General features: G+C 36.7%; 1 protein-coding gene across 1 annotated transcript in view; it reads left to right on the top strand.

Moving 5' to 3' along the window:
• Window positions 1-6,471: 6,471 nt before the first annotated feature.
• The window catches only part of SYCP2 (synaptonemal complex protein 2), a gene marked incomplete at its 5' end in the record, with an annotated part of 58,372 nt that continues 38,229 nt past the window's right edge, over window positions 6,472-26,614 (top strand). Inside the window, 8 exons of the mRNA XM_019426388.2 lie at window positions 6,472-6,600; window positions 7,266-7,351; window positions 7,620-7,654; window positions 8,502-8,644; window positions 8,729-8,781; window positions 10,386-10,431; window positions 11,004-11,099; window positions 15,485-15,545. Of these exons, the coding sequence (XP_019281933.2) occupies window positions 6,472-6,600; window positions 7,266-7,351; window positions 7,620-7,654; window positions 8,502-8,644; window positions 8,729-8,781; window positions 10,386-10,431; window positions 11,004-11,099; window positions 15,485-15,545 (649 nt within the window). The remainder of the gene's footprint in view (window positions 6,601-7,265; window positions 7,352-7,619; window positions 7,655-8,501; window positions 8,645-8,728; window positions 8,782-10,385; window positions 10,432-11,003; window positions 11,100-15,484; window positions 15,546-26,614) is intronic.

Here is a 26,614-nt window from a genome sequence, read left to right on the forward strand (position 1 = left end):
TACACAAGTTGGATGACCTTGTATGCAGGGTAAGTACTCCTTTTCTTTCAATGACTATTGAAATTATTAGATAGCACTCTACTTTCTAGGAAGAAATATTCCATTGGAAAAAATGAATAAAAAGGCTTTGGCAAATTTGGTTATAGTTATATAAATAAGTGCTCATTTTTTAAAATATTTATTATTGAGAGAGAGAGAGAGAGAGAGAGCATGCATGGGCAGGAGAGGGGCAGAGAGAGAGGGAGACACAGAATCCGAAGCAGGTTCCAGGCTCTGAGCTGTCAGCACAGAGCCCGATGTGGGGCTTGAACTCATGATCCACGAGATCATGACTTGAGCCAAAGTCAGACACTTAACCGACTGAGCCACCCAGGTGCCCCAGTAAGTGCTCATTAAAAACCAAAAAAAGCCTGAGGAATCCCAAATAACATATCGGTCTGCTGTTTTCTAAATATAATGTACACAAAGCTATGTTTACATAGTGATCCCATAATTATTAACTGTTACCTAAACTGGGGAAAAATAGTCTACCTGTTTGAAGTTTGAGCAACTTTTTAAAAAGCCATCAGCATATTCTTCATGTTATGGGTCAGAGCTTGGTGTTTTCAAAAATAAAACAAATAAACAAAAATTATCTACAACCTTGGACTTGATTTATCATATGTAAGGTATTTTTATACATGAGAAAAAGTGAGTATTGACAGTCTCCCCCAGTAGGAGATTTGTTATCATGAATCTAAAAACTGAGTAAAAATTTCTTTTATCCATTAGTTACATACATAGAGCTTTGTAGAATGGAAGGTAACTGATGCATTGCATCATAGTCTAAAGTTTCAGGAATTTATACAAATCTGCATTTTTATACTGAGTTTGTCACTCACTGGCTGGGTGGCTTTAGGCCACCCTAGTGCTCTCCTAAACCACGCTTTTGTACTTTGCAATATGGACATTATGATAATGGCAAACTTACAGGATTTGTGAGGATTATAAAGCTCCTAGCACAATGCCAATTCTGTACTGTTTTGTGTTTACAGATGTTTACATGTATCCTTTTGTTTCAGGAGCTTAATAAAAAGGACATCCAAACTGTTTCAACCATTTTTGTTTCTTTTGGAAGATGTGGTAAAAATATCAGTATATTGGGGCAAGCCGGACTTTTAACTATGATAAAACAAGGACTAGTCCAGAAGATAAGTACGAAATGTGTGATGTTGATGTGAGGAAGTATGATTAAAGGTGTGTCGTTTAATAAAATTAACAGCTCAAACAGTTGAAAAATAAATTTGAGAACTTTATAAAAACTTTTAGATAAAATAAATGTTTCTATAACCTGTGCTACGTGTTACAACGATGAAGATCAAAAGGACACTCTGTACATAGGCTCCTTGATAATCATGTGAATTTGAGATCACAAGACTCCCTCAGGCCTTTGCATGCTTTATTTTATCTGTTTACTATCTAGCATTATTTGTTTTTCTTTTTATATTATTTTCTACTTCCCATGCTAGAATGTGGGTTATTGATTTTTTATTTGTGTTGTTCATTTCTGTGTACCTAACACTGAGAACAGTACCTGGGATGTAATATCTACTCAAATATCTGAATTCATTAAAATAAAATAATTCATTAAAACAAATTCATTAAGGGGCGCCTGGGTGGCTCAGTTGGTTAAGCATCTGATTTTGGCTAAGGTCGTGATCTCACAGTGCATGAGTTCGAGCCCCGCGTTGGGCTCTGTGCTGATAGCTCAGAGCCTGGAGCCTGCTCTGGATTCTGTGTCTCCCTCTCTCTCTCTGCCCCTCCCCTGCTCACATTCTGTCTCTTTCTGTCTCTCAAAAATGAATAAAATGTTACAAAAATTTTTAAAAATTCAATAAAATAATACTAAAACTTTTCAAATAGTGATAATGCCAAAATAATCTAATATATGATGATAATTTATTTTTATCTGTTAATGAATGTACCTGAACTAGGTATTTGAAGGGGAAAAGAAAGGTGGTCTACCTAGAATTAGGATTAGTTCATCTATTCCCATCTAAACAATGGAAAAATATGGTGAGATACCAAAAAATGAAAACAAGAAAGATGTTTAAAAACATAAACTTATTTTCATATAATACTGGAATTTTTATTTTTGATGTTTCTTTATTCCTAGGTTACTGTTTATGCAAAGATAAGTACATTCTTAAAATTATTAAAATTGAATTCAAAGTAATTAATATGCACATTTCTTTTTTTACATGGTTGCCTGGTTTGAAAAATCCAAGGAGATTATTCTCAATCGAGGAAATTCAAAAGATGAGGCAGCTATAAATATGATAGAAGACTTATTTGATCTTTTGATGGTAAAAATCATATTGATTAACTAATCTTACAAGTCTGTTTACTTAAAAAACAATTTGTGGGGCGCCTGGGTGGCGCAGTCGGTTAAGCGTCCGACTTCAGCCAGGTCACGATCTCGCGGTCTGTGAGTTCGAGCCCCGCGTCAGGCTCTGGGCTGATGGCTCGGAGCCTGGAGCCTGTTTCCGATTCTGTGTCTCCCTCTCTCTCTGCCCCTCCCCCGTTCATGCTCTGTCTCTCTCTGTCCAAAAAATAAATAAAAAACGTTGAAAAAAAAAATTAAAAAAAAAAACAAACAAAAAAACAATTTGTGTTCTATATGTTCTGAGCCTAAAAGTCACTAACAAATTGGCTAGTGACTTGATTTAATTACTCTATTCAGATTGTTTAAAGCACTTATCCTGATTAATATAATTAAATAGTTAATAAATAAAAGTTAAATAATTACATGGTGAGTTCCAATGTGATCTGTTATTTTAATACTATTTTTAATGGCTTATAAGATAGTAAATTACAAACTAAATATTATTCACTTTTTTTTCAGGTCATACATGACACCAATGATGAAGGTATAATAAGCATTTTACTTCTATTAAAACAATAATTTCCTATTAGAGTTTTAGTATAATTTTGCAATCCTCATAGTAGTGTGCTAATATTAGGAATCTACTAGTTAATTTGGGGGTCAACAACCTTGTTCTGTAAAGGGGCAGATAGTAAACATTATAAGCTTTATATTAGGACCAAGAAAAAGAAAGTGAGAATATTATATAGCCACTTATATAACAAGAAAGAAAACAAATATCCACAGATGTTTTATTTATACAATTCAAAATATTATAAAATTGAGTACAATGTTTCTGTAATAGGTCAACTAATGAGAATAGTACTCTTGAGGGGATGACATTTCACTTAATTACGGTTCAGAGTTAGTGTTTGCTGTTATCAGAATTCATTGCAAATGTTCATTTTTTTATGCTTATCTGTAATGAGATTTTATGTATATTGCATTAGAAACTGTCTCTTCATGTAGATAATGCCAAATATCAGTTCATGAGCACGATTTTTAATTGAGCGTGTTCATCACTTGGAAAGCATTTGTAGAAGATTAGGTTCCTTTCTTAATATTTGCTTTTTAGAATGTCATTGCATGCAGATGAATGACTGTCAACTGAAGGTTAGGTGGACGCCCCTCAATTGCACATTTAAATGGGTTTTGAAATATGGGAACGTCCTTTGCACTTTGTCAGTGTCCAAAAATGCTGCTCAACCTGTAGCTGGAGCTTGGAAAAAATGTACTCCTGTAAATTTGTGTGAGAATGGAGATGTCACTCCTTGTTTTAATTTTTGACAGCCTGGGAAATGTATAAAACAGTTTAGCATAACTTGTAATTCAGATAACCTTAGTTTCATTGAAATGACTTCAGTGAGGTGTAAGTTTGTCATATCAGCATGATTTTGCCTTGTAATTTTGTGTCAGATTCATTAAGAAACATCAGCTCTGCAGCCCATGCTAATTAATTACAGAAACCATTCAGTGGTAACTGATGTTGGCTAAGTGCATGAGAGTAGAATGAAATTCACTTTGCTACTGCTGGTTCAGTGAAACATGATTGAATCAAATATTTCCACAGAGTCACCTGCTGATGAGTAATACAGCCATACAAAATGGGCAGTGGGGTGGATTTGGTTTGTGGGCCATAATTTGCCAACTCTTGATCTAATGGGACAAAATTTTCAAAATAGAGAACACATTACAACTCATCCTCACTTGTGAGTAGCGCTTTTTTTGTGCCAAGCAATCAGTCCAAATTATTTTATCTCTGTTGGTTGAGGAAGAATTACCTAGGATTAGTCATTGAGGCTGGTGAATTGTTTGTAAATAAAGGAACAATTTGCCTTCAAAACCAAAACCTTTGAAAGGCTCCATTGCTATTTATTTCAATCGTAGTTGATGCTACCTTTTCATTGATTGCTTTGCAGTTGATTGAACAGTCTAGTCTAAATTCTTAAGTTTTTAGGGAAGAAAACCGTCCTAAGGCACCAGTGAGTATGAAGTAATCAAAAAAAATTTTAAGTAAATCATATCTTTTTATCTCATTGAATGATTTTTTTTTTACCTTCAATGTAGTCACTTTGGAAATTTGTATATTTTCTGTTGCAGTATTGCCATTATTTAAAATTATTTTTTATCTTTGCATTATAAAATAGCATGTGGCAAATTCCTCTGAATATATTTAGTATTGATAAAGCCTGCTCTTTTGAGAATAGGGTTAACTTTTAGAAAAAGCTCAAATATTTGGATCTTTATATCGACAAGAGTTTATGGCCATTATGGAATTTACAGTATACAGTAAAACCTTGGTTTACGAGAATAACTCAGCCCGAAAACATGCTTGTAATTCAAAGCACTTGTATATCGAAGTGAATTTCCCCGTTAGAAATGGAAACTCAGATGATTTGTTCCACAACCCAAAAATATTCATATAAAAATGATTATGATATTTTAATATAGTACAAAATTATAAAATACAAAATATAAAGAAAAATACACAAATGAACCTGCATTTACCTTTGAAAACTTTCGTGGCGTGGATGAAGGAGACAAGAGGGAGGAAGGTAATTGTGTAGGACAGCTTTCGCTGTCACTGACTGAATCACTGCTATCTATGGAATCTTTTTCTTTTTGTGCAACTTAATCAAGGAACCTATCCCATGACACTTACTTTTGCCTTCTTTAGAGGATTTTGCAGAAGTGTGACATTGCGTTGTCGTTAAACAGATTCATCGCTTGCTCTGCTACAGCCTTATTCGGGTGGTGATTTTCTACAAAATCTTGTACTTTTTCCCACATTTTACACATCTCCCTAATTTCATTTGAGGTGAGGGATTCCCCCGCCTTTTCTCCTCTTCCTCTTCTCCTCCTCTACAGACGAGATGCAGACGTAGACTTCTTACAAAATCTTGCAGTTTTGGCCACTGCATACCTCATTCGTACTTCTCGATGGTTTCCTTCTTAACTTCCGCCATAATCCTCTCTTCTTCTAACCACCTTTCTTTTCAGCCTTTTTCTGCTGGGAGCCATTGTATACGCTCGCCCAGATGTTGACTACAGTATTAATAAACTCTTGCCATATACTGTATAATGTCACTGGCAATACGGCAGCAGAGGAAAGGATCTGTATCTGCAGGCAGCCTGACCTAGAATGAAGCAAAGCGTTCCTAAGCTCACTCTTGCCTGGAAAAGCAAAGGCCTGTCCATAGGTGCTTCAAAGTGACAAAAAATACACTAGCACCAATTGTGGGCACCTTCCAATGTCCTGAATAATCACTGATTTCTGCCAAATACCACGTCCTGAAACTGAGCATCTGAGCATGGGAGATGGTCACCCATGATCCTTCAGAGAGAGAAAGAGAGAGAAGAACCATTGGCTGGTTGTGATCAGGTGACATTCGGCATCACGTACGACTCGTATTGCGTGACCTTGCTCATTTATCAAGTTAAAGTTTACTAGAGATGTTTGCTTGTCTTGTGGAATACTCGCAGAACAAGTTACTTTTAATCCAAGGTTTTACTGTATGACTAAATTAATGAGGCCTGTTTTCATAAGAACGTCACTATAGAAATTTCAACTTTTGAACTGTAAGTCAGTACTGCCTTAGGTGCCCAAAAGGAGAAGCTGAATCTGGGGTTTTTCCTTTGCCATTAAGATGAGTCATTCTGTTGAATGGTGTTTCTTCGGAGCCACATAGCTAGTTCATAGAAGAGGTAGGATTGGGGGCGCCTGGGTGGCGCAGTCGGTTAAGCGTCCGACTTCAGCCAGGTCACGATCTCACGGTCCGTGAGTTCGAGCCCCGCGTCAGGCTCTGGGCTGATGGCTCAGAGCCTGGAGCCTGTTTCCGATTCTGTGTCTCCCTCTCTCTCTGTCCCTCCCCCGTTCATGCTCTGTCTCTCTTTGTCCCACAAATAAATAAAAAAACGTTGAAAAAAAAAAAAATTAAAAAAAAAAAAAAAAAAAAAAGAAGAGGTAGGATTGGATTTCATGTTTTCTGATGCCCATCTAGACAGTGGGCCATGTCTGAACTAGTGCATTCTTTCATTAACTCAAATAAGAAAAGACTGTCATTTAAAATGGTTTAAAATATACATTAATTAATGATTTAACACTTTCAGGTAAAAGGCAAGTAGCGGAAAATTTTATACCTCAAATCTGTGTCCTGGTTATCGACTCAAGAGTGAATATTTGTATTCAGCAAGAGGTGAAGTCATTTGTTAGATTTTCTTTTAAACCCTAAAAATGAGAAAGTGAAGAAAATATAGTAGCAATTCATCAAATTGAATAATCATTTTATCTTGGTATTTAATTAATTATGTATTATATTTCTGCTGTCTTAATTTATTGCCTGAAATGATGAATAAATGTTACCTAAATATTTATTGAATAGTCATAGCCATCTGGGTTTATGTACACATAGCTCAGATGAAAATAAGTTCAACCATCCAGATATTAGGAGTTCTCAGTATTTAAATCCTAAAAACAACCTGTATTATTATATGTATGTGTGTACGTATAGGTAACTGTAAGAACAAATAATAATTTTGCTTCTTGAGTTCTTAAAATAGAGTAATAGAAAACCTATGTCTTATTGCAAAGAGTAGAACTGGACTCATGGTATATTCTGATAAATGTGGGTATCGTGGTATATTTTATTTTTGATATCCTTGTCATGGTTTTTTGTATTCACTGTTTTATAGTTTATGTTCTTTCCTCCACCCTTCTCTATTCCCCGCATAAAATGCTGTGCTAAATAGGCTCCTAAGTTTGTATACCTAGAATATTTCTTTAAATACTTAAATATACACATGTATATATTTATATAACTGAATATATAAAGTTGATGGATTATCTTTTTTTCTTTTCTAGGCTCTAAAAAAAATGAATGCTATGCTTGACAAAATGCCTCAAGACACCAGAACAATACTCTCTGAGCAAGAAATGTTTATTCTCATGTAATAATTTGTATTACATTGCTTTCATTAGGGTTCAAGTCAATAATTTAAAGGATATTTTACAAGGCTATAGGCAACCATGAGTTGCATTAATAATTAAAACTGATAAGCTGTTTTAGATTTGTAATATAATTTATGGCTGTATGTCCTGCAGAGGTCTGTGATACTAGCCAATTGTAAATTTTAGTGAAAATTTCCCCCCCAAATACGTGGGTTTTCTATTTAATTGATACTAGTTTAGTATATGATCTGTTATTTTGGTTTACAGGAGTCGTATGGGAGAAAGGATTTTAGATGCTGGAGGTAAGTATGTTTTTTTCAAATGTTCATATTTGAAATTATTCAAGATTTATTAATAGAATATAATATCTCCTTAGTCAAAATAACATTAACATTTTAATGTAGTGAGATTATGTGAGGAAATTATAAACTCTGTACAATTGAGCAATTTTTAATTACTAATAAGAAATTAAATGGTCTGTATCTATGGGGCTAACAATAATTAAGCACGATAATAGGAGTTGTTAAATATAATTTATGCCTGTTGTAGATTATGAATAATAATTTAATTTTCTAATAGATTTGAATTACTTTTCCTAAGAAATTCCTCAAATAGTGTTTTATATTTGGAATTGGGAGTTTTAATATTTTGGGGACTAATAAGTTTGTTTTTAAACAATGTGTTTATTAGAAGAACTCAAATTTTCTTTTGTAAGTTTCATATGAGAACATTTTGATGTAGTGATTTACATATAGAACAAACCACTGGTTAAAGTACTTTGGAATAACTATAAACATAGTACAAAAGTAAAAGATTCTGTGATTTATAGATTATTGTATGAGTTATTTTGCAATTCACAACTCGAATAATGGAATGGCAGAGCCTTTGAATATTTAGGAGTTTCTTTTAAATATCCTGTTTTGGGGAAAAGTTTTACTCCTTTTTTCTGCTAGTAAACTTATTATTTGGACTGTGTTCATTTTTGTGATGATGGGATAGATCTAATTCTTATAAAGAAAGTGGCAAAAAAAAGAGTGAATTACACTAACGTTTTGTTTCTTTCTCCTGCTTGTTCTAATACCTTATAAATGATGACGTGTGAGCTTCTTTTTCACAATTTCAAATAACATATTAACGATTTTTTTCAAGATTATGACTTACAAGTAGGTATCGTAGAAGCGCTATGTAGAATGACTTCAGAAAAACAAAGGCAGGAACTTTCGTGTCGGTGGTTTTCAATGGATTTTATTGCTAATGCATTTAAAGGAATTAAAGACTCTGAATTTGAAACAGTGAGTAGTATAAAAATATCAAATTAACAACAGTTTTTAAAAACCACTCTGCTTTTTAAAAGTCTCTCTTTTTTTTAAAATTAGGATTGCAGAGTATTTCTCAACCTTGTAAATGGCATGCTTGGAGACAAGAGAAGGTAAGCATCATACAGAATTCACCCATTTACTGACAAAGAACTAGAGCTCAAAGTGTTGAACCTTTAAAATTTATTTGTTGGGTTGGAATGTAAAATGCACAGAGGTACTTAAAACAATATCCTATGGTAACACTGTGTAATAAGGTACTACATTGGTAGGCTGAAATAATCTTCCACTGGTCTTATTTTACTTCGTACTTTTTAGAGGAAACATGCATTTTTAGTTAATATTAATAACTTTGAGTGTCTGAAATTGATTTACTATAATTTAGAATTCCATTTGCATTATTATAAAAATCTAGCTATAAATATTACTTGAGCTACCTCCTTTCTCCACGTACTGTAATAAAAATATACGACAAATACATTTTTTTGTGATTAACATACACTAAGGCTAACCTTTCTGAGGTTATCTAATCTCGGGAGTGGGCATGAATGAAAGGTAATTATCATAATTATCAGTTTTGTTAGTAACAAAAGAATAGTATTTGGAGTTCAGTGTCTTGCACTGTATTTTAGATGCTCAGGATACATTTATTGGATGTGTGAGTTCACATTTACTTGAGGAAACAAAAGACAGGCTGAGGGTTAAGTGCAGGGACTCATGCTATTTGGATTTGAATTATAGTTCTCCTCTTCCTATTCTAATGTTGGGCAAAGTACTAAACTTACTTGTCTCAGTTCCTTAGCTGTAAAATTATACTAACACCTACCTCGTACGTTTGTTGTGAAAATTAAGTTAGATGATCATATGCTAAGTGCTCATAATATTATCTGCCCAAGAAAGCGTTCTGTGAATTCAGTCTTTTTTTTTTTTTTAAGTTTATTTATTTATTTATTTTTGTGAGAGCGACCATGTGAGCTTTTGTTGGGGGGGGGGGTGGAGAAAGGGGGAGAGAAAGAATCCCAAGCAGGCTCCACGTTGTCAGTGTGGAGCCCGATGTGGGGCTTGGACCCACTAACTGTGAGATCATGACCTGAGCTGAAATCAAGAGTTGGGACACTTAAACAGACTAAGGCGCCCCCTAGGTCATTTTTATCAGCAGTATTATTTATTTCTACTCTTCTTTTCCCACGTAAATCCTATGGGAGCTTCCACTGTACTGAAAGTATCTGCTAAATTAGGAATTTCTACTCTGAGTCGATGGCATGAAAAGTAAATTGGTACACTCACTCGAGTCAGAATGGAAGGTTGAGTAGTATCCTCAAAATAATACACAGAAACAAATTTCCATTAAACTCTTATTTTAAAATGTAATAAAGAAGGATAAGGGTTGGGCGTCTGCCTTCTGCTCAGGGTCATGGTCTTGCCTCTTGTGGGTTCAAGCCCTGCGTTGTGCTCTGTGCTGACAGCTCGGAGCCTGGAGCCTGCCTTGGATTCTGTGTCTCCCTCTCTCTGCCCCTCTGCCACTCGTGTTCTATTGTCTCTCTCAAAAATAAGTAAACATTAAAAAAAAAGTAATAAGAAAGAAAAGATGATTTGATTTCAGTTGTTATGCCTACTTCCTGATTTCCTTCTGATCCTAGATATGCTCTCTATGGCTGGTCAAGATTACACTGTGAAGGCCTATTAATCTTTAGTGCAAACTACTTTTTTATTCCAGGGTCTTTACATTTCCTTGTTTGTCAGCATTTCTTGATAAACATGAGGTGAGTTTTGAATTTAACATGTTTTAGTTATTGGATGAATTTTGATACCAGGGTCAAGTGAATTACAGCTTATAAATTGACAAGAACATTAAAAATAGTCATAATTTGATCACAGATACAGCTAGTCTAGTCTAGTATTCTGTGTGTGTGTGTGTGTGTGTGTGTGTGTGTGTGTGTGTGTGTGTTTTCTGAAGTGATATATTTATAGCCAAGGATAACTTAAATAAAAGTCTGTGCTTCAGATTTTCTTTTTTTCCCTTAATCAAGCCCACTAATTGATTTATCATTCATTAATATATTCAGACTGATATTGTTAACCTTTATTTGCACTTGGAATATTTGTGATTTCTTAGAGCTCATTTCTGTGTAAAATATTAAAGAAGCATTTCTTTTGATTGTTTCTAAATTGGTTTAAATGCTCTACTTGTCTGCCCTTTATCTTCCTCACCTTTCTCTTTTCTTAAAAACAAACACACAAACAAAACTGAACCATGAACATAACATAGGCCTCATTTTCTGTTGTTGTTTTTAAAATCGTAGTCTATAACAGTTTTATATATTTGTTTTATTAGTTGAAAATACCTTCAGATGAAAAACTTGAGGAATTTTGGATAGATTTTAATCTTGGGAGCCAGGCTCTATCATTCTACGTTGCTGGAGATAATGACGTAAGCTTTATTCCATCTACCATTTTATATGTTTGTTTATGTGTGTCTACAATGTCTTAATTTAAGAATGTGGATTTTTTTGTATGTTTATTTTTCTAGCTATTTTAATAGATTTTAGTATTAGCCCCATAGTTTTGATTAGCATGGTAACCCTTTAGCAGTTAATTAGAAATGAAAATTATTTCTGATGTTTTATTGCAACAGAAAATGCTAAATTTTAATACTAGTTTTTCAATCTAAGCTTTTCAGAAATAAATTACATGTTAATGATATAACATTTAACATTCATATGAACAAGAGTGAAATTTAGAAAAGACACCAGTTACTCAAATACGGAGGCACTCACTTAAAAATATTAACAGGGAATGACGAGTGGTCTTATACCTTCTAAAATCTTCTGTTTGAAAATAGAGAGGTATTGATTCTTATGGTGGTATTTGGAAGAGATTTACTTCTTTATGTGCTATATTAATAGCTATGTTTAAACTTTCCAGCCAGATGGTATATTTTCTACTGACTTCTTTTTAACCTGAGCCGAATTCTTGAGTCATTGTTTCCAAATAGCTATCCTTAATATTTGGTCCGTAGGCAAGCTTCTAGTCCTAACCATATAGTCACTTCGTAAACATCCAACTAAGAGTTGATCCGCATTTACTAATCAGATGTGGTTGCAGATACTTTAATGAGGATTTAGTCATTTTAGTCTGCTCTTGTAAAATACTGCTTTTTGTTCCAGGTAAACTATGGATAGACCTTAACAAAATGCTCCTGAAGATTTCCACATTATTTCTTTTTATGTTAGAGTATCTTCATAGAATACTTAATTAAAATTGAGTTCCAGATACTAGCACTGCTTCTCAGGGTCACTGATAGTTTTTATTAGTGTATTTATTCTTTTAGGGTTTGTAGGAATATTTTTAACTGGATTTTTAGGAGGGGGATTTCATTTTGGAAGAAGATAGAATAGGATTGATATAGTCCCTACCTTTACTCAGTTTGATGTTAAGGATGATTCCAACAAGAAAATAAGCAATTATAGTATGATACATGGTAGGGATAGTATAAAATGCATTTATAAGTGTTAAATCCTGCTGTGTTTCAGATACTGATCTAGAAATGTAGGGAGATTCTTCTTCCAAAACATATATTCAGAATCCCCTCCTTTCTGGATTTCTGTAGCAATAGTACATTCTCCCTGTATTCTCTCTGACTTTCTTAGAATCCATACTCTGTAGAGTGGCTGCTTAAAACCCATCTTTTGTCTCTTTAACATTGTATATGAGGGTCTTTATGATCTGGCCCCTGGCTGTTTCTCTGACATCTCAAGACCATTCTCTATGCTTACTATGTTCCAGCCACATTCATTTTTTTTTTTTTTTTTCTATTTCTTTAACAAAGATCATGCCCATTTCGGATCTCTCTACTTGCTGGTTCTTCTGCCTAGAAGGTGCCAGATCTTTGCATCTTCGTTTCTTCCCATTTAGGTTTCAGTACAAGTATTGCTTCTTTATGGAGATATTCTCTGGTAACTCAATCTAATGTCTAAAGTTGCCTCCCAACCACATTATATCACATTGTCTTGTTTTATTTCCCTTACAGTAGTAATTGTTGCTTAAAATCATTTTGTTTGTTGTTTGTTTTCCCCCAACAGAGTATAAGATTTATGAAATCAAGGACTTGTGTCTTCTTATTTATAGCTAATCAAGGACTCAAATTTATTGCAAGAATGAGTGAATAGAAAACTCACAGAACTGAAAGATTTAGGGTATGGTTAGTACATAGAGTGGAAAGGAGATTGGAGAGAAATAAAGCAGTGTGGAGCCAAAGAAGGGTTACAAGTAGGAAGTAACATCAATTCAAGGAATATTAAGTAAGAAATTACTCTGTGCAAGATTTACGCTAGGCACTGAGGCTCACCTTCTTGTTAAAGATTCTTCTGGCGGGGGGGGGGGGGGGGGAGAACAGATTAAAAAGGGACAAGACCAGTGGCAGGAGACCTGTGGTAATGCTGGTGAGAAGTCATGCTGGTGTGATCTTGGAAAGTGACAGTGGAGATGGATGGAAATGAATGGGTTCCAGGAAGACTTGAAAAGAGATAGAATTGAGCAGACCTGATTTTTTTCTGGCAAAAAGAGAAATAAGGATTAATAAAGCTTGAGTGGGTGGCTAGAGCTGTGTCACAGGAGGATGCGTTCTGTAGCAGAAATAGGGGGAGTTCAGTTTTGCATGGGTGACGTGGAGATCCTTGTGGGACATTCGGCAAAGATGTCTGCTAGGCAGTTGGATATACTGATCTGAAGTTCAAGTGAGGGAAGTGTGCACAGTGGAGATTTAGAAGCCATGTATGTATAGATGATAAACACGATCATGGGATGTAATGACAGAACTGGGAACCACAGATATACGCAGCATAGGTAGAAGGAATGCTAGCCCGAAGGACACTTACAGAATCAGCCAACAGAGAACAAACTGGAAGGGTGTCATGAAAGTGAAGAGAAGGGTGTTTTTTATGAGGGTGGAAATGGTGGACAGTGTCAAATCAAGTGTTAACTGACATCAGAACTGGTGGTCCGTGAGACAGCAGTTCTATGGAAGCCATGCGCTTTGGCCATTCCTGGAACGTTTGCATGCCTGCAAGAAGTCAGGACGCCAAGTCAGGCGAAGGCACAGTAGTCGCTAAAGTGAGATTGGATTCAAAGGAGGGTTTTCGTGAGGTACTTGTTTTACTTTAAGAATAAGAGCTTTTCCAAACCGATGGCCAGGATGATAGATTAAATAAAAACCAAGGTCGTGGTGCCTGGGTGGCTCAGTCTGTTCAGCGTCCGACTTCGGCTCAGGTCATGGTCTCGCAGTTCGTGGGTTTGAGCCCCGCGTCGGGCTCCGTGCTGACAGCTCAAGAGCCTGGAGCCTGCTTCGGGTTCTGTGTCTCTCCACCTCTCGGCCCCTCTCCTGCTCATGCTCTGTGTCTCTCTGTCTCTCAATAATAAATAAACGTTAAAAAAAAAAAACAAACAACACAAATAAAAACCAAGGTCAAGAGGAAGAGCATACGATGGAGGGAAGGTAGGCAGTGAAGGTGAAGCAAGATGTGCGTAGCGTACCGGGGCCTGTGGAGGCTCGGCGAGGGCACAGTTGGTTTTGTTATACGAGGGCTTCTACTTTTAACCAATATGAAAATGTCCCTGAGATAAAAATTTCTTAAAGAGGAAGGCAGTAAAGCAGGAAGCATCACTTTGGAGTTAGAACCTGAAAATGGCCAGCTGCATATGCCTCACGGGAGCAAGTTTTTTTATACCCAGAGACCTGAAACTGCTCGGAGTGTCGGGCAGAAAAGACAAGACCGACCCTTTCCTCCCGGCCCTGAGGTTTTGCGGTACGTGGGGCAGCCAGCACCGTAGCCAGAGATGTGGTTGCAGTAGCGGTAGCCGCAGTGGGGCCCTCGGCCTGTGCACCGGTTTCAATCCAGGCCGAGAAGTGGAGGCAGTTAGCAAACACATGGAGGGTTCAGGTGAATTCCCTAGAATGAATTGTCCTGAACCACAAAAGGTCTGGGTCTGTTTTCCTCACCAGATGAGTGGGAGGTTTTCGGATCCCATCTCTTAGCAGTGGAATCTAATTTTTCCTGTAGCTTTTGTGCATGTGTGAAATCAGTGTTACCCCGTTATACAAATTTTCAGCAAAAACACTGGGAAGAGAGAAGGGGGAAATATTTCCGCTATTATTCGTATGCATTCCGTGTTCGAATCTAAGGACAGTCAATCAATTGAGTGGGAATTGATGAATGTGCATGATTTCACACAGTATTTCAAAGGCAAGATAACAGGATTTGGTAACATTCTTAAAAAGGATATTCTCCAATATATATTAATGGTAGTTACTCTTTTTTTTTTTTTTTTTTTTTTGGTCAAGAATAGAAAACCAGGAAATTATACCATCAAATTTTGTTTTAAAAGTGAACAAGCAGGGGCGCCTGGGTGGCTCAGTCGGTTAAGCGGCCGACTTCGGCTCAGGTCATCATCTCGCGGTCCGTGAGTTCGAGCCCCGCGTCGGGCTCTGTGCTGACAGCTCAGAGCCTGGAGCCTGTTTCGGATTCTGTGTCTCCCTCTCTCTGACCCTCCCCAGTTCATGCTCTGTCTCTCTCTGTCTCAAAAATAAATAAAAACGTTAAAAAAAAAAAAAAAGTGAACAAGCAGATTAAATGTGGCCTGTAATGTATTTATTACACGATCAATTGATGGAGCAAGAAATAGGTTGTATCAACTGGTTCCTTAGTGGTACTTAATAAAAAATAAACTTGATTGTATAACTTAAAAACTGGTGTTTAAAGAGGGTGTAAAGCAGGGGTAAATTATTTATTTATGGTCAAACCTGTTTTTGAATTTAAGGATCATCAATGGGAAGCAGTGACTGTGCCTGAGGAAAGAGTACAAATATACAGCATTGAAGGTATTAAGCTTATTTTCTACTTGATTCTTATCACATGGCAGTTATATGCTCTCTGGGGTAAAAAAATACTCATGAAAACAAAGTCAACAGTTTCTTGTATTCACATTGCTAACAGAATTCCCTGAACCCACATTTCCCTCACCCCCAATTTCCTGATTCCTTTTGGAACTTATTTTTGTTATCTAGTCTAAAACCCATGATCAGTCACTTTATTGTCAATATATTCAAGGCTCTTGCCTTTTTCTTCTATTAGTATGATTAGATCCAGACATCTAGTTCCTGCACTTTTATGACTGGCATTGTGTAACATTGCTGGACAAAGTCCTACAACTTGTAAGACTGGCCCCACTACAGATTCACATATCGAGATATATTTTAGTCATTTCAGTGGGGATGTAGTGGTATGTCATGATAGTCTTTTGTTTTTAATTAAAAAAACTTTTTTAATGATTGTTTATTTTTGAGACAGAGAGAGAGAGACAGAACATGAGCTGGGAGGGGCACAGAGAGAAGGAGACACAAAATCCAAAGCAGGCTCCAGGCTCTGAGCTGTCAGCACAGAGCCCAACGAGGGGCTCAAACTCATGAACCATAAGCCGAGTTGGACGCTCAACCGACTGAGCCACCTAGGCACCCCAGTCATGATTGTCATTAATTGCAAATAACTGGTGACCAGAAATGCTAAGCACTTTTATTATTTTTTTAATTCAAATCCAAGTTAGTAAACCTATAGTGTAATAATGGTTTCAGGAGTAGAAATTAGTGATTCATCACTTAAGTATAACACCCAGCGCTCATCTTTAATGACCATCACCTGTTTAGTCCAAGACCTCTCCAGCAACACTCAGTTTGTTCTTTGTATTTAGGAGTCTCTTATGGTTTGCCTCCCTGTTTTTATTTTATTTTTCCTTCCCTTCCCCTGTGTTCATCTGTTGTGTTTCTTAAATTCCACATGTGTGAAATCATATGATATTTGTCTTTCTTTGACTGACTTATTTAGCTTAATGTAATACCCTCCAGTTCCATCCATGTTGTTGCAAATGGCAGGATTTCAGTCTTTTTGATCTGAGTCGTATTCCACTGTGTGTGTTTGCGCACACGTATACATACACACACATAATAACACACACACACACACACACACACACACACACACACATAAACATCACATTTCCTTTATCCATTCATCAGTTGATGGACATGTGGGCTCTTTCCATAATTTGGCTATTGTCAGTAGTGTTGCTATAAACGTTGGGGTGCATGTGCCCCTTTGAATCAGCATTTTTGTATCCTTTGGATAAATACCTAGTAGTGCAACTGCTGGGTTGTAGGGTAGCTCTATTTTCAATTTTTTGAGGAACCTCCATACTGTTTTCCAGAGTGGCTGCAATAGTTTGCATTCCCACCAGCAGTGCAGAAGGGTTTCCTTTTTGAACACTTTGGGGTGTTCTCTCGCCAACATCTGTTGTTGCCTGAGTTGTTAATTTTAGCCATTCTGAAAGGTGTGAGGTGGTATCTCATCGTGGTTTTGATTTGTATTTCCCTGATGATGAGTGATGTTGAGTCTCTTTTCATGTGTCTGTTAGCGATCTGTATGTCTTCTTTGGAAAAGTGTCTCTTCATGTATTTTGCTCATTTCTTCACTGGAATATTTGTTTTTTGGGTGTTGAGCTTGAGAAGTCCTTTATACATTTTGGATGCTAAGCCTTTGTCTGATACATCATTTGCAAATATCTTCTCCCATTCTGTCAGTTGCCTTTTAGTTTTGTTGATTGTTTCCTTTACTGTGCAGAAGCTTTTTATCTCGATGAGGTCCCAATAGTTCGTTTTTGCTTTTGTTTCCCTTGCCTCCAGAGACGTGTCTAGTAAGAAGTTGCTCTAGCTAAGGTCAAAGAGTTTGTTGTTTGTTTTCTCCTCTAGAATTTTGATGGTTTCCTGTCTAACATTTAGGTTTTTTATCCATTTTGAGTTTATTTTTGTGTGTGGTGTAAGAAAGTGGTCCAGGTTCATTCTTCTGCATGTCGCTGTCCAGTTTTCCCGGTACCACTTGCTGAAGAGACTGTCTTTTTCCATTGGATACTCTTTCCTGATTTGTCAAAGATTAGTTGGCCGTACCTTGGTGGGTCCATTTCTGGGTTCTGTATTCTCTTCTGTTGATCTATGTGTCTGTTTTTGTGCCAGTACCATAGTATCTTGATTACAGTCTTGTAGTATAGCTTGAAGTCTGATACTCTACGTGGAAAACCCAAAAGCCTCCACCAAAAAACTGCTGATACTGATACATGAATTCAGCAGAGTAGCAGGATATGAGATCAATGTGCAGGAAGAAATCAGTTGTATTTCTATATACCACTTATGAAACAGCAGAAAGACAAATCAAGGAATCAGTCCCATTTATAGTTGCACCAAAACCCATAAAACACGTAGGAGTAAACCTAGTTGAAGAGCTAAAAGATCTGTATGCTGAAAACTATAGAAAGCTTGTGAAAGAAATTGAAGAAGACACAAAGAAATGGAAAAACATTCCATGCTCATGGATTGGAAGAACAATTATTGTTAAAATGTCAGTACTACCCGAAGCAATGTACACATTCAGTGAAATCCCTATCAAAATATTACCAGCATTCTTCACAGAACTGCAACAAACAATTCTAAAATTTGGGTGAAATCGCAAAAGACCCCGAATAGCCAAAGTGATGTGGAAAAAGAAAACCAAAGCTGTAGGCATCACAATTCCGGACTTCGAGCACTTTTACATGTGCTTGGTTGTCATTCATATATATTCCTTTGTGACGTATCTGTTTAAATATTTTGTCCTTTTTTTTACTGGGCTGTCTTTTTTTATATTAAGTTTTTGGATTCTTACAAATATTGTGCATACCAATCCTTTGATAGATACATATGTGTATTCTCTCCCCATCTGTGTCTTGCTTTTTAAGTTTGTTAATGGTGTCTTTAATGAGCAGAAGTCTTTAAGTTTACAGTCCACTTTATCACTTTTTTCATTTGTGCTTTTGCTTTATGTAACTTTTGCCTACTACCAAATCATAAAGAACTTTTGTTTTTCTGTCAGAACTTCGTGGTTTTAGCTTTTATGTTTAGGATTATGATCCATTACAAATTAATATTTGGTTCTGGTATGATACAGGAGTTGAGGTTCATTTTTATTTTTCTATGGACATGCAGTTACTTCTAGGACTATTTGATGAAAAGTCTTTCCTTTCCCCACTGGATGTCATTGATTCCCTTCTTGAAAGTCAGATGACTGATAGAAGTTCACATCTTATTTCTTAAAGCTGTACTCCATCCCACGGATCTATTTTCCGTTCACTATGCCAGTCCCACACTGTTTTAATTACTGTAGATTTTTAGTTAGTCTTGAAATTGGGTAGTACAAGTCTTCTAAAATTGTGGGTTTTTTTTTTTTTCAGGAAATTCTAGATCTTTTGTATTTCCATATAACTTTTAGAGTTGACCTACTACTTGCTACAAAAAGCCTGCTGGATGTATGATTGCGATTGTAGTTTGAGAGGGGGAGAGGCAACATTGTGACGATAGTACGTATTTCAGTCCACTAATGTGGTATATCTTTACATTTATTCGGGTCTTTAATTTCGCTCCACAGCGCTTTGTAGTTTTCAGTGTAGAAATCTTACACACCCCTTGATGAACTTATTCCTGAGTCTTCGATCTTACCTTATATGATTGTAAATGGAATGAATCTTTAATTTCATTTTCCAAATATTTTCTATTAGTATATAAAAATATAACTGATTTTGCAATACTTACCTCGTATCCTACAATCTTGCCAAAGTCACTAGTTCCAGTGGTTGTAATGTGGATTCCTGAGGTTATTCTAGGTAGTCGGTCATGGTGTCTGCAGATAGATAGGGTTTTACTTCTGATTCTAAGGCCCTTCCTTAACTAACTTCCTTCCTTTATTCCTCTCTTCCTCCATTCCTCCCTCCCTTTCTTTCTTTATCCTTCTTTTATTCTCCCCTCCCTCCCTTCCTTTATTCCTCCCTTTGCACTATTGCAATGGCTAGAACTTCTAGTACAATATTGAATAGAAGTGGTAAAAGTGGTCATCTTTGCTTTCTTCATCATCTTTGCTTAAGGAAGAATATTGAGTATTTGACCACTAAGCATGACGTTAGCTGAAGGTTTTTGTAGATAAACTTCCATCGGGTTGAGGAAGCTGGTGAGTCTTCACATGTATAAACACACATTGAAACCATTAGGGTATTCAAGTTAGTAAATATATCCAGTCTCCCTAAATGTTCTTTATGCTCCTTTTTTTTTAATTTTTAATTTTTAGGGGCGCCCGGGTGGCTCCGTCGGTTGAGCGTCCGACTTCAGCTCAGGTCACGATCTCGCAGTCTGTGAGTTCGAGCCCCGCGTCGGGCTCTGGGCTGATGGCTCAGAGCCTGGAGCCTGCTTCCGATTTTGTGTCTCCTTCTCTCTCTGACCCTCCCCCGTTCACACTCTGTCTCTCTCTGCCTCAAAAATAAATAAACGTTAAAAAAAAAAAAAGATTTATTAATTTTTAATTTTTAGAGAGAGAAATAAAGCATGAGCACGGGAGAAGGGCAGAGGGAAAGAGAGAATCTCAAGCAGGCTCTACACACAGTGTGGAGCCCAAAACAGGGCTTGATCCCGTGACCCTGGGATCGTGACCTGAGCCAAAATCAAGGGTCAGACACTCAACCCACTGAGCCACCCAGGCACCCCTATGCTCCTTTTGATCTGTTCATCCCATCTCCTACTCTATCCCCAGGAAGTCACTGATGTTTTCTGTACCTTGGATAAGTTTACGTTTTCTGCAGTCTCTATAAATAGAATTATACAGCATGTAGCAATTTTTTCTGGCTACTTTCTTTTAGTAATGCATATGTGTATACATACATACTTGTATCAGTATATGATGTATTTATGTATACTGTCTATGTAATATATAATATACAAAATCTACATGTAGAAGTATATATTCTACATATTTTACATGACATATATTACACATAATATATACATTTATATAGGACATATTTTGTATATACATTTGTATTTTTTTTTTATTTAGCCACATCACATGTATCAAGAGTTTAATCCTTTTTATTGCTGAATGGTATTCCAGTGTATGGTTTTACTTCAGTTTGTTCCGCCCATTCCCCTGTTGATGACTATCTGGAGTGTTCCCTGTTTCCAGCTATTATAAAATGCCACTGAAAATATTCATGTATAATTATCTTCATGTATGTGTGATTATATATATGCTTTTATTTCTCCTGGATAAATATCAGGGAGTGTGATCAAAAGCACAGGTATAGGTTTACCTTTTTCAGAAACTTTTAGACTTGTCCAGAGCAGTTTTATCATTTTACATTTTTACCACCAGTGTGTGAGAGTTCCAGTTGTCCACATCCTTGACGACACTCTGTAGGGTCAGTCTTCCCTCCTTGCCGTATTACGCTGCCGGGAACCTTCAGTACCATGTTGAGTAGAAGTGATGGGAGCCTATGTCTTGACCTAGTTTCTGATGTTAAGGGGAAAGCATTTTTTTTTCACTATGACCTATTTACGGTGACACTTTTTCATGTGTACCCTCTATCAGACTGAGGAAATTCTCTTTTATTCCTAAGCTGCTGAGAGCCCTCCTTGATAATAAAGAATGTTGGATTTGAGGAAATGCTTTTCCTGCATGTGTTGATGTAATATATGGTTTCTCTTGTTAGGTTCCTAATAGAAATACATTGATTTTCCAATGTTAGACTAACTTTGCATTCTAGGGATAAACCCCACTTGGTTTTGGTATGTATTCTCCTTTTCTGTATCATTGGCACTGATTCCCAGAAGTCAGGCAGGAATTTGATGTTCTGTATGCTAGGTCTATGTCTTTCTGTGGCAGAGTGCAGGCAGTGTTACTAGCCTCACGGAATGAATTGGCAAGTTTTCCATAGTCTTCAGGTTTCTTTTTTAAGTTTATTTATTTTGAGAGTGGGCACAAGCAGAGGGGAGCAGAGAGAGAGAGAGAGAGAGAGAGAGAGAGAGAGGGAGAGAGAGAATCCCAAGCAGGCTCCGTGCTGCTGGCACAGAGCCTGCCCGGTATGGGGCTTGAGCTCACGAACTGCAAGATCATGGCCTGAGCCAAAATCCGGAGCTGGACACTTGACCGACTGAGCCACCCAGGCACTGCATAGTTTTCAGTTTTCTACAAGAATGTGTGTAAAATTGGTATTGTTTCTTTCTTAACTACTTGCTAGTATTTGCACCTTTCTTTGTTGTGAAGGCTCTTAACCACAAATTCAGTTTATTTAATAACTAAGGAATTTTTCATGTTACCTATTTCTTCCTGAGTAAACTGATAATTTGTGTCTCGTAATCTCTCCATTTCATCCATATTGTCAGATTTATTGGTATTAAGTGGTTTATTGTGGCCCCTTCCTGTCCTTACTGTCTGTAGACTATAATGATGGCCTGTCTGTCACTTCTGATGTTCATAACTTGTATCTTTTTTTCCTGATCAGTCTGATGAAAGGAGAATATCGATTTATTGATATTGTCAAAGAACCAGCCCTTGGTTTTATTGATTTTTCTCTTTTGTTTTCCTGTTTTCAATCTTGCTGACCTCTGCTCTCATGTTTATTGTTTCTTTATTTTCAGCTTACTTTGGTTTTAATTTGCCTTTCTGTTTCTGGTGTCTCAGGGTGGAAGCTGAAGTCATTGATCTGAGACTGTTTATTCTTCTAGTATAGCCATTTCAGCTTTATTGTATTGTACTTTATGAAGATGCTTTTAAAATTTTTATTTATGTTTTATTTTAGAGAGGAGGGGAGAGGGGCAGAGGAAGAGAGAGAGAGAATCCCAAGCAGGCTCCATGCTCAGTGCAGAGCCTGATGCAGGGGCCCAATGTGGAGCTAGACACAGGGCTCAATCTCACGACCCTGGGAAGATGACCTGAGCCAAGACCAAGAGTCAGGCGCTCAACTGACTGAGCCAACCAGGTGTCCTGCCATTTACAATTTACAGCTTTAAATTCTCTCCGAGTACTTCCTAGCAGCATCCTGCTATACAAATTACCATATGTTGTATTTCCATTTTCATTAATCTGATTAAGATTTTTCTTTTGATTTCTTTTTTGACCCATAGTTTTATTTAGAAATTTTTTATGTAGATTCCATGTATTTGGGATTTCAGAGATAACTATTTCATTGTTATTAGAGGGCATACTTTGTATGATTTGAGAATCCTTTTAAAAATCTTGACACTTATTTTATGACCCAGCATGTGGTCTGTAATGATAAATCTTCTGTGTGCACTTGAAAGGAATGGGCATTCTATGGTTGGGTGGGAGGGTGGGTTGACAATGTTATTTGAGTCTTACATATCCTGTTCATCCGCTTGTCCTGTGTTACTGAGAGGGGGGTATGGAAGTCACCATTGTAATTGTGATTTTTTTCCTGTTGAGTTCTATCATTTTTTGCTTCAGGTATTTTCACTCTCTACGATTAGTTGCACAAACATGTAGTAGAATCTTTTCTTGTTAAATTGACCCCTTGATCTTTATGAAATGACCCTGTTCTTCCTGTAGTTAAATTCTTTGCTCTGTAATCTACTTTAATATTAAGATACCTTCTCCAGCTTTCTGTTGGTTAATTATGGCATGGCATATCTTTCTTTATTTTTAACTCATTTTTGTCTATTTAATGTGGGTTACTTGTAGGCATCATATACTAAAGGCATTGTTTTTTAAGTGTAATTTGACAATGTCTGCCTTTGAATTACGGTGTTTGATGTGATTCTGAATACGCTTTAAATTTACCAGCTAGCTCTTGTTTTTTCTCCCTACCACTCCTTCTGCCATGTTTGTTTTTCTGTCTTTCTTCTTTTGTATTAATTGATTTTTCCAGTGATTTTATTATGTCTCTTTTGTTGGCTTTATACCCCCTTCAATGGTTGATTTGGGGTTTATTTTATACATCTTTAGCTTGATAGTGTGTAATATTATGCCCTCTTATGTGTAGCATGGGAACTCCGTAACAGTATACTTCCATTTTTGCTTTCCTGGCTTTTGTGCCATTGCTGTCAGTTGTACAAAAAAGTTCTTTGTCTGTCTGTCGTTGTTGTTTTGGTTTTGCGTGTGTCAGAAACTTTGCAATATGAGTAAGATCATGACCTGAGCCAAGATCAAGAGTTGCACATTTAATGGACTGAGCCACCCAGGTGCCCCTCACATCTTATATTTTTATGGTACCCATATTTTTATGATACATGTGTTACTGTATTTTCAAACAAAAAGCCTACTTGGATCCTCTGTCTTCCTCTAGCCCTCTTACTCTTTTTCCATTTATAGCTAACTTTGAGAGTTTTTACTAAATCTTTTTTCTCCTGCTTTTCAGTCCTGCTCTTACTACATTCTGTTTTCTGTCCCACTCCACTGAATTTTAGATGTCCAAATAATAAACTTTATTATTAGTATCAGTTTGCACACTTGCAGTCCTCGTACTGACCCTTCCCTTACATTTGACACTGTTGACTACACTTTGATTTTTGAATCTTTTTTCCTAATTTCTTAACTAAGCTCTAGATAGAGATGTGAGCAATAAACTATCCCACCTTTATATGTTTGCAGATGTCTCAAATATCTAAACCCACGTCTAAAACTAAACTCAATTAAAAATAGAACTACCCTAAGACCTAGGAATACACTAGTAGGTATTTATCCAAAGGATACAAAAATGCTGATTTGAAGGGGCACATGCACCCCGATGTTTATAGCAGCACTGTCAACAATAGCCAAATTATGGAAAGAGCCCACATGTCCATTGACCAATGTATGGATAGAGAAAATGTGGTACACACACACACACACACACACACAATGGAATATTACTCAGCATCAAAAAGAATGAAATCTTGCCATTTGCAACAACATGGATGGAACTAGAATGTATTATGCTAAACAAAATAAGTCAGACAAACAACCCTAACCCTAACTCACTCATATGTGGAATTTAAGAAACGCAACAGATGAACGTAGGGGAAGGGAAGAAAAACTAAGATAAAAGCAGAGACGGGGGTAAGCCACCAGAGGCTCTTTTTTTTTTTTTTTTTAAGTGTTTATTTATTTTTGAGACGATGCAAGAGACAGAGTGCAAGCGGTGGAGGGGCAGACAGAGGGAGACACAGAATCTGAAGCGGGGTCCAGGCTCTGAGCGGTCAGCCCAGAGCCCGACACGGGGCTTGAACCCATGAACCGTGAGATCATGACCTGAGCCGAAGTCGGACACTTAACCGACTGAGCCACCCAGGCGCCCCCAGAGACTCTTAAATACAGAGAACAAACTGAGGGTTGCTGGAGGGGAAGTAGGTGAGCGGATGGGCTAAATGGGGGATGGGCATTAAGGCGGGCACTGTTGTGTTGACCAATTGGTGTTATATGTAAGTGATGAATCACTGAAACCAACGTTACACTGTGTGTTAACTAACTTGAATTTAAATAAACTTAAAATTGATAAAAATGAAACTAAACTCATGATTCTATCCCACCAAACTCCTTCTTTATTTCCTGTTTTGACAAATGGTAGGATAACCTTCCAGCTCCCCCCGCCCCATACAGAAGCCACTCTTGATCGTTTCCTTCCCTTAACTGATCTTTTTCCACATCCATTTTTTACTGTCTCTTAAAATCTTTTGAATTTCTTCTCTCTCCTCTATTTTCACGCCAATCACTGCTGCCACTTCTTAATGCGGTTCTGTCTTGCATCTTGCCAAGTGTAGCTGCACATAATTGGGCAAAAAAAAAGTTATTTTCATTGTTTTAATAGCATAACTTGAAGCTGATTTTTAAGATTTTCCGATATAAAACTCATCCTGATTTTACGAGGATACTTTTATAAAAAACATTAAGTTCTTTATATGTGGATTAAAAGTGTTTTGGGGGGGCTTCCTGATTGGTGAATAAGAATGTATCATTGTGCCAGGAGGGTGGTACAACCTAAAATTCACAGGGATAGGAGCTCCTGTCTCTGGACCCTTCCAGACCTCACGCTACTTATCTCTCTACCTGGCTGTTTGTTTGTATCCTTTAATATCCTTCATAATAATGTGGTAATCTAATGTAACCTGTATGGAGCAGGCAAGACCGAATTTTTACATGAATGGCACCCATGGAAGTAAAAAAAAAAAAAAAAAAACAAAAAAAAAGCAAAACCTCGAGATCAGTTAGTATACTTGCAGACTAGGGGATGAGGAGGCAGCACAATGGGGTGCATGCAGTTAGACCCTTTTGTATATAATATGTAAGAATTTTTATTTATTTAGTCTCCATGGACGATCTTAAAAATTTTTTAAATGCCTTTGCAGGAGAAAGCATATTATTATATTCATGTACCTATAGTGTATTGGAATCTCCTATGGGAATGTAGATAACATAAGGTCCAAATATGTTTATCTGTAAATACTTGGATTCTTTAGCGAGCAATAAAATGACTTTTCTGATATCTCAGTAATATTGCTAATTAAAAACAAGCCATGACATAGTCCACGCAGTCAAAGGAAATACCAGAAGTTTCAACAAAGCTGACAATAAAAGATAACAAATATCAACTAATTCTTATATAGTTACAATATATGTGGAGGACACTTTGCACATAAAGGCACAAAGCATTCAGCAACATTTGAAGTAATTTCTAATACCATGGTTAGGTAAGCAGCGAAGTAAATGTTTCATTTACTAGTTCATAGCAAGCTGCAGAAAAAAATCAGATCAGAGCGATACAATAATCAGCACAAATATACATCAGGATTATACATTTTCTGATATTCATCATCAGCATTCAAAACATTATTGTCTTCAAAGTCACCAAACTTTCATCTCTAAAGTCTGAATACCTGTTCCTGTTGACACACATGACTTTTTTTCCCAAAATAAAACCACCGCACTCTTTAAATTAGAGACTGTCACCACTGTCTTCAAGCAATTAATAATTCTTATTACCGTGACAGATGTTACTCTGGAAGCTCTCATGACCATATCGTTGCAAAAACAACCCATATTCTGCTTGAGTAAG

The sequence above is a fragment of the Panthera pardus genome, unplaced genomic scaffold, assembly GCF_024362965.1.
Source record: "Panthera pardus isolate Hobbes unplaced genomic scaffold, ASM2436296v1 HiC_scaffold_25, whole genome shotgun sequence".
Lineage (NCBI taxonomy): Eukaryota > Metazoa > Chordata > Mammalia > Carnivora > Felidae > Panthera > Panthera pardus.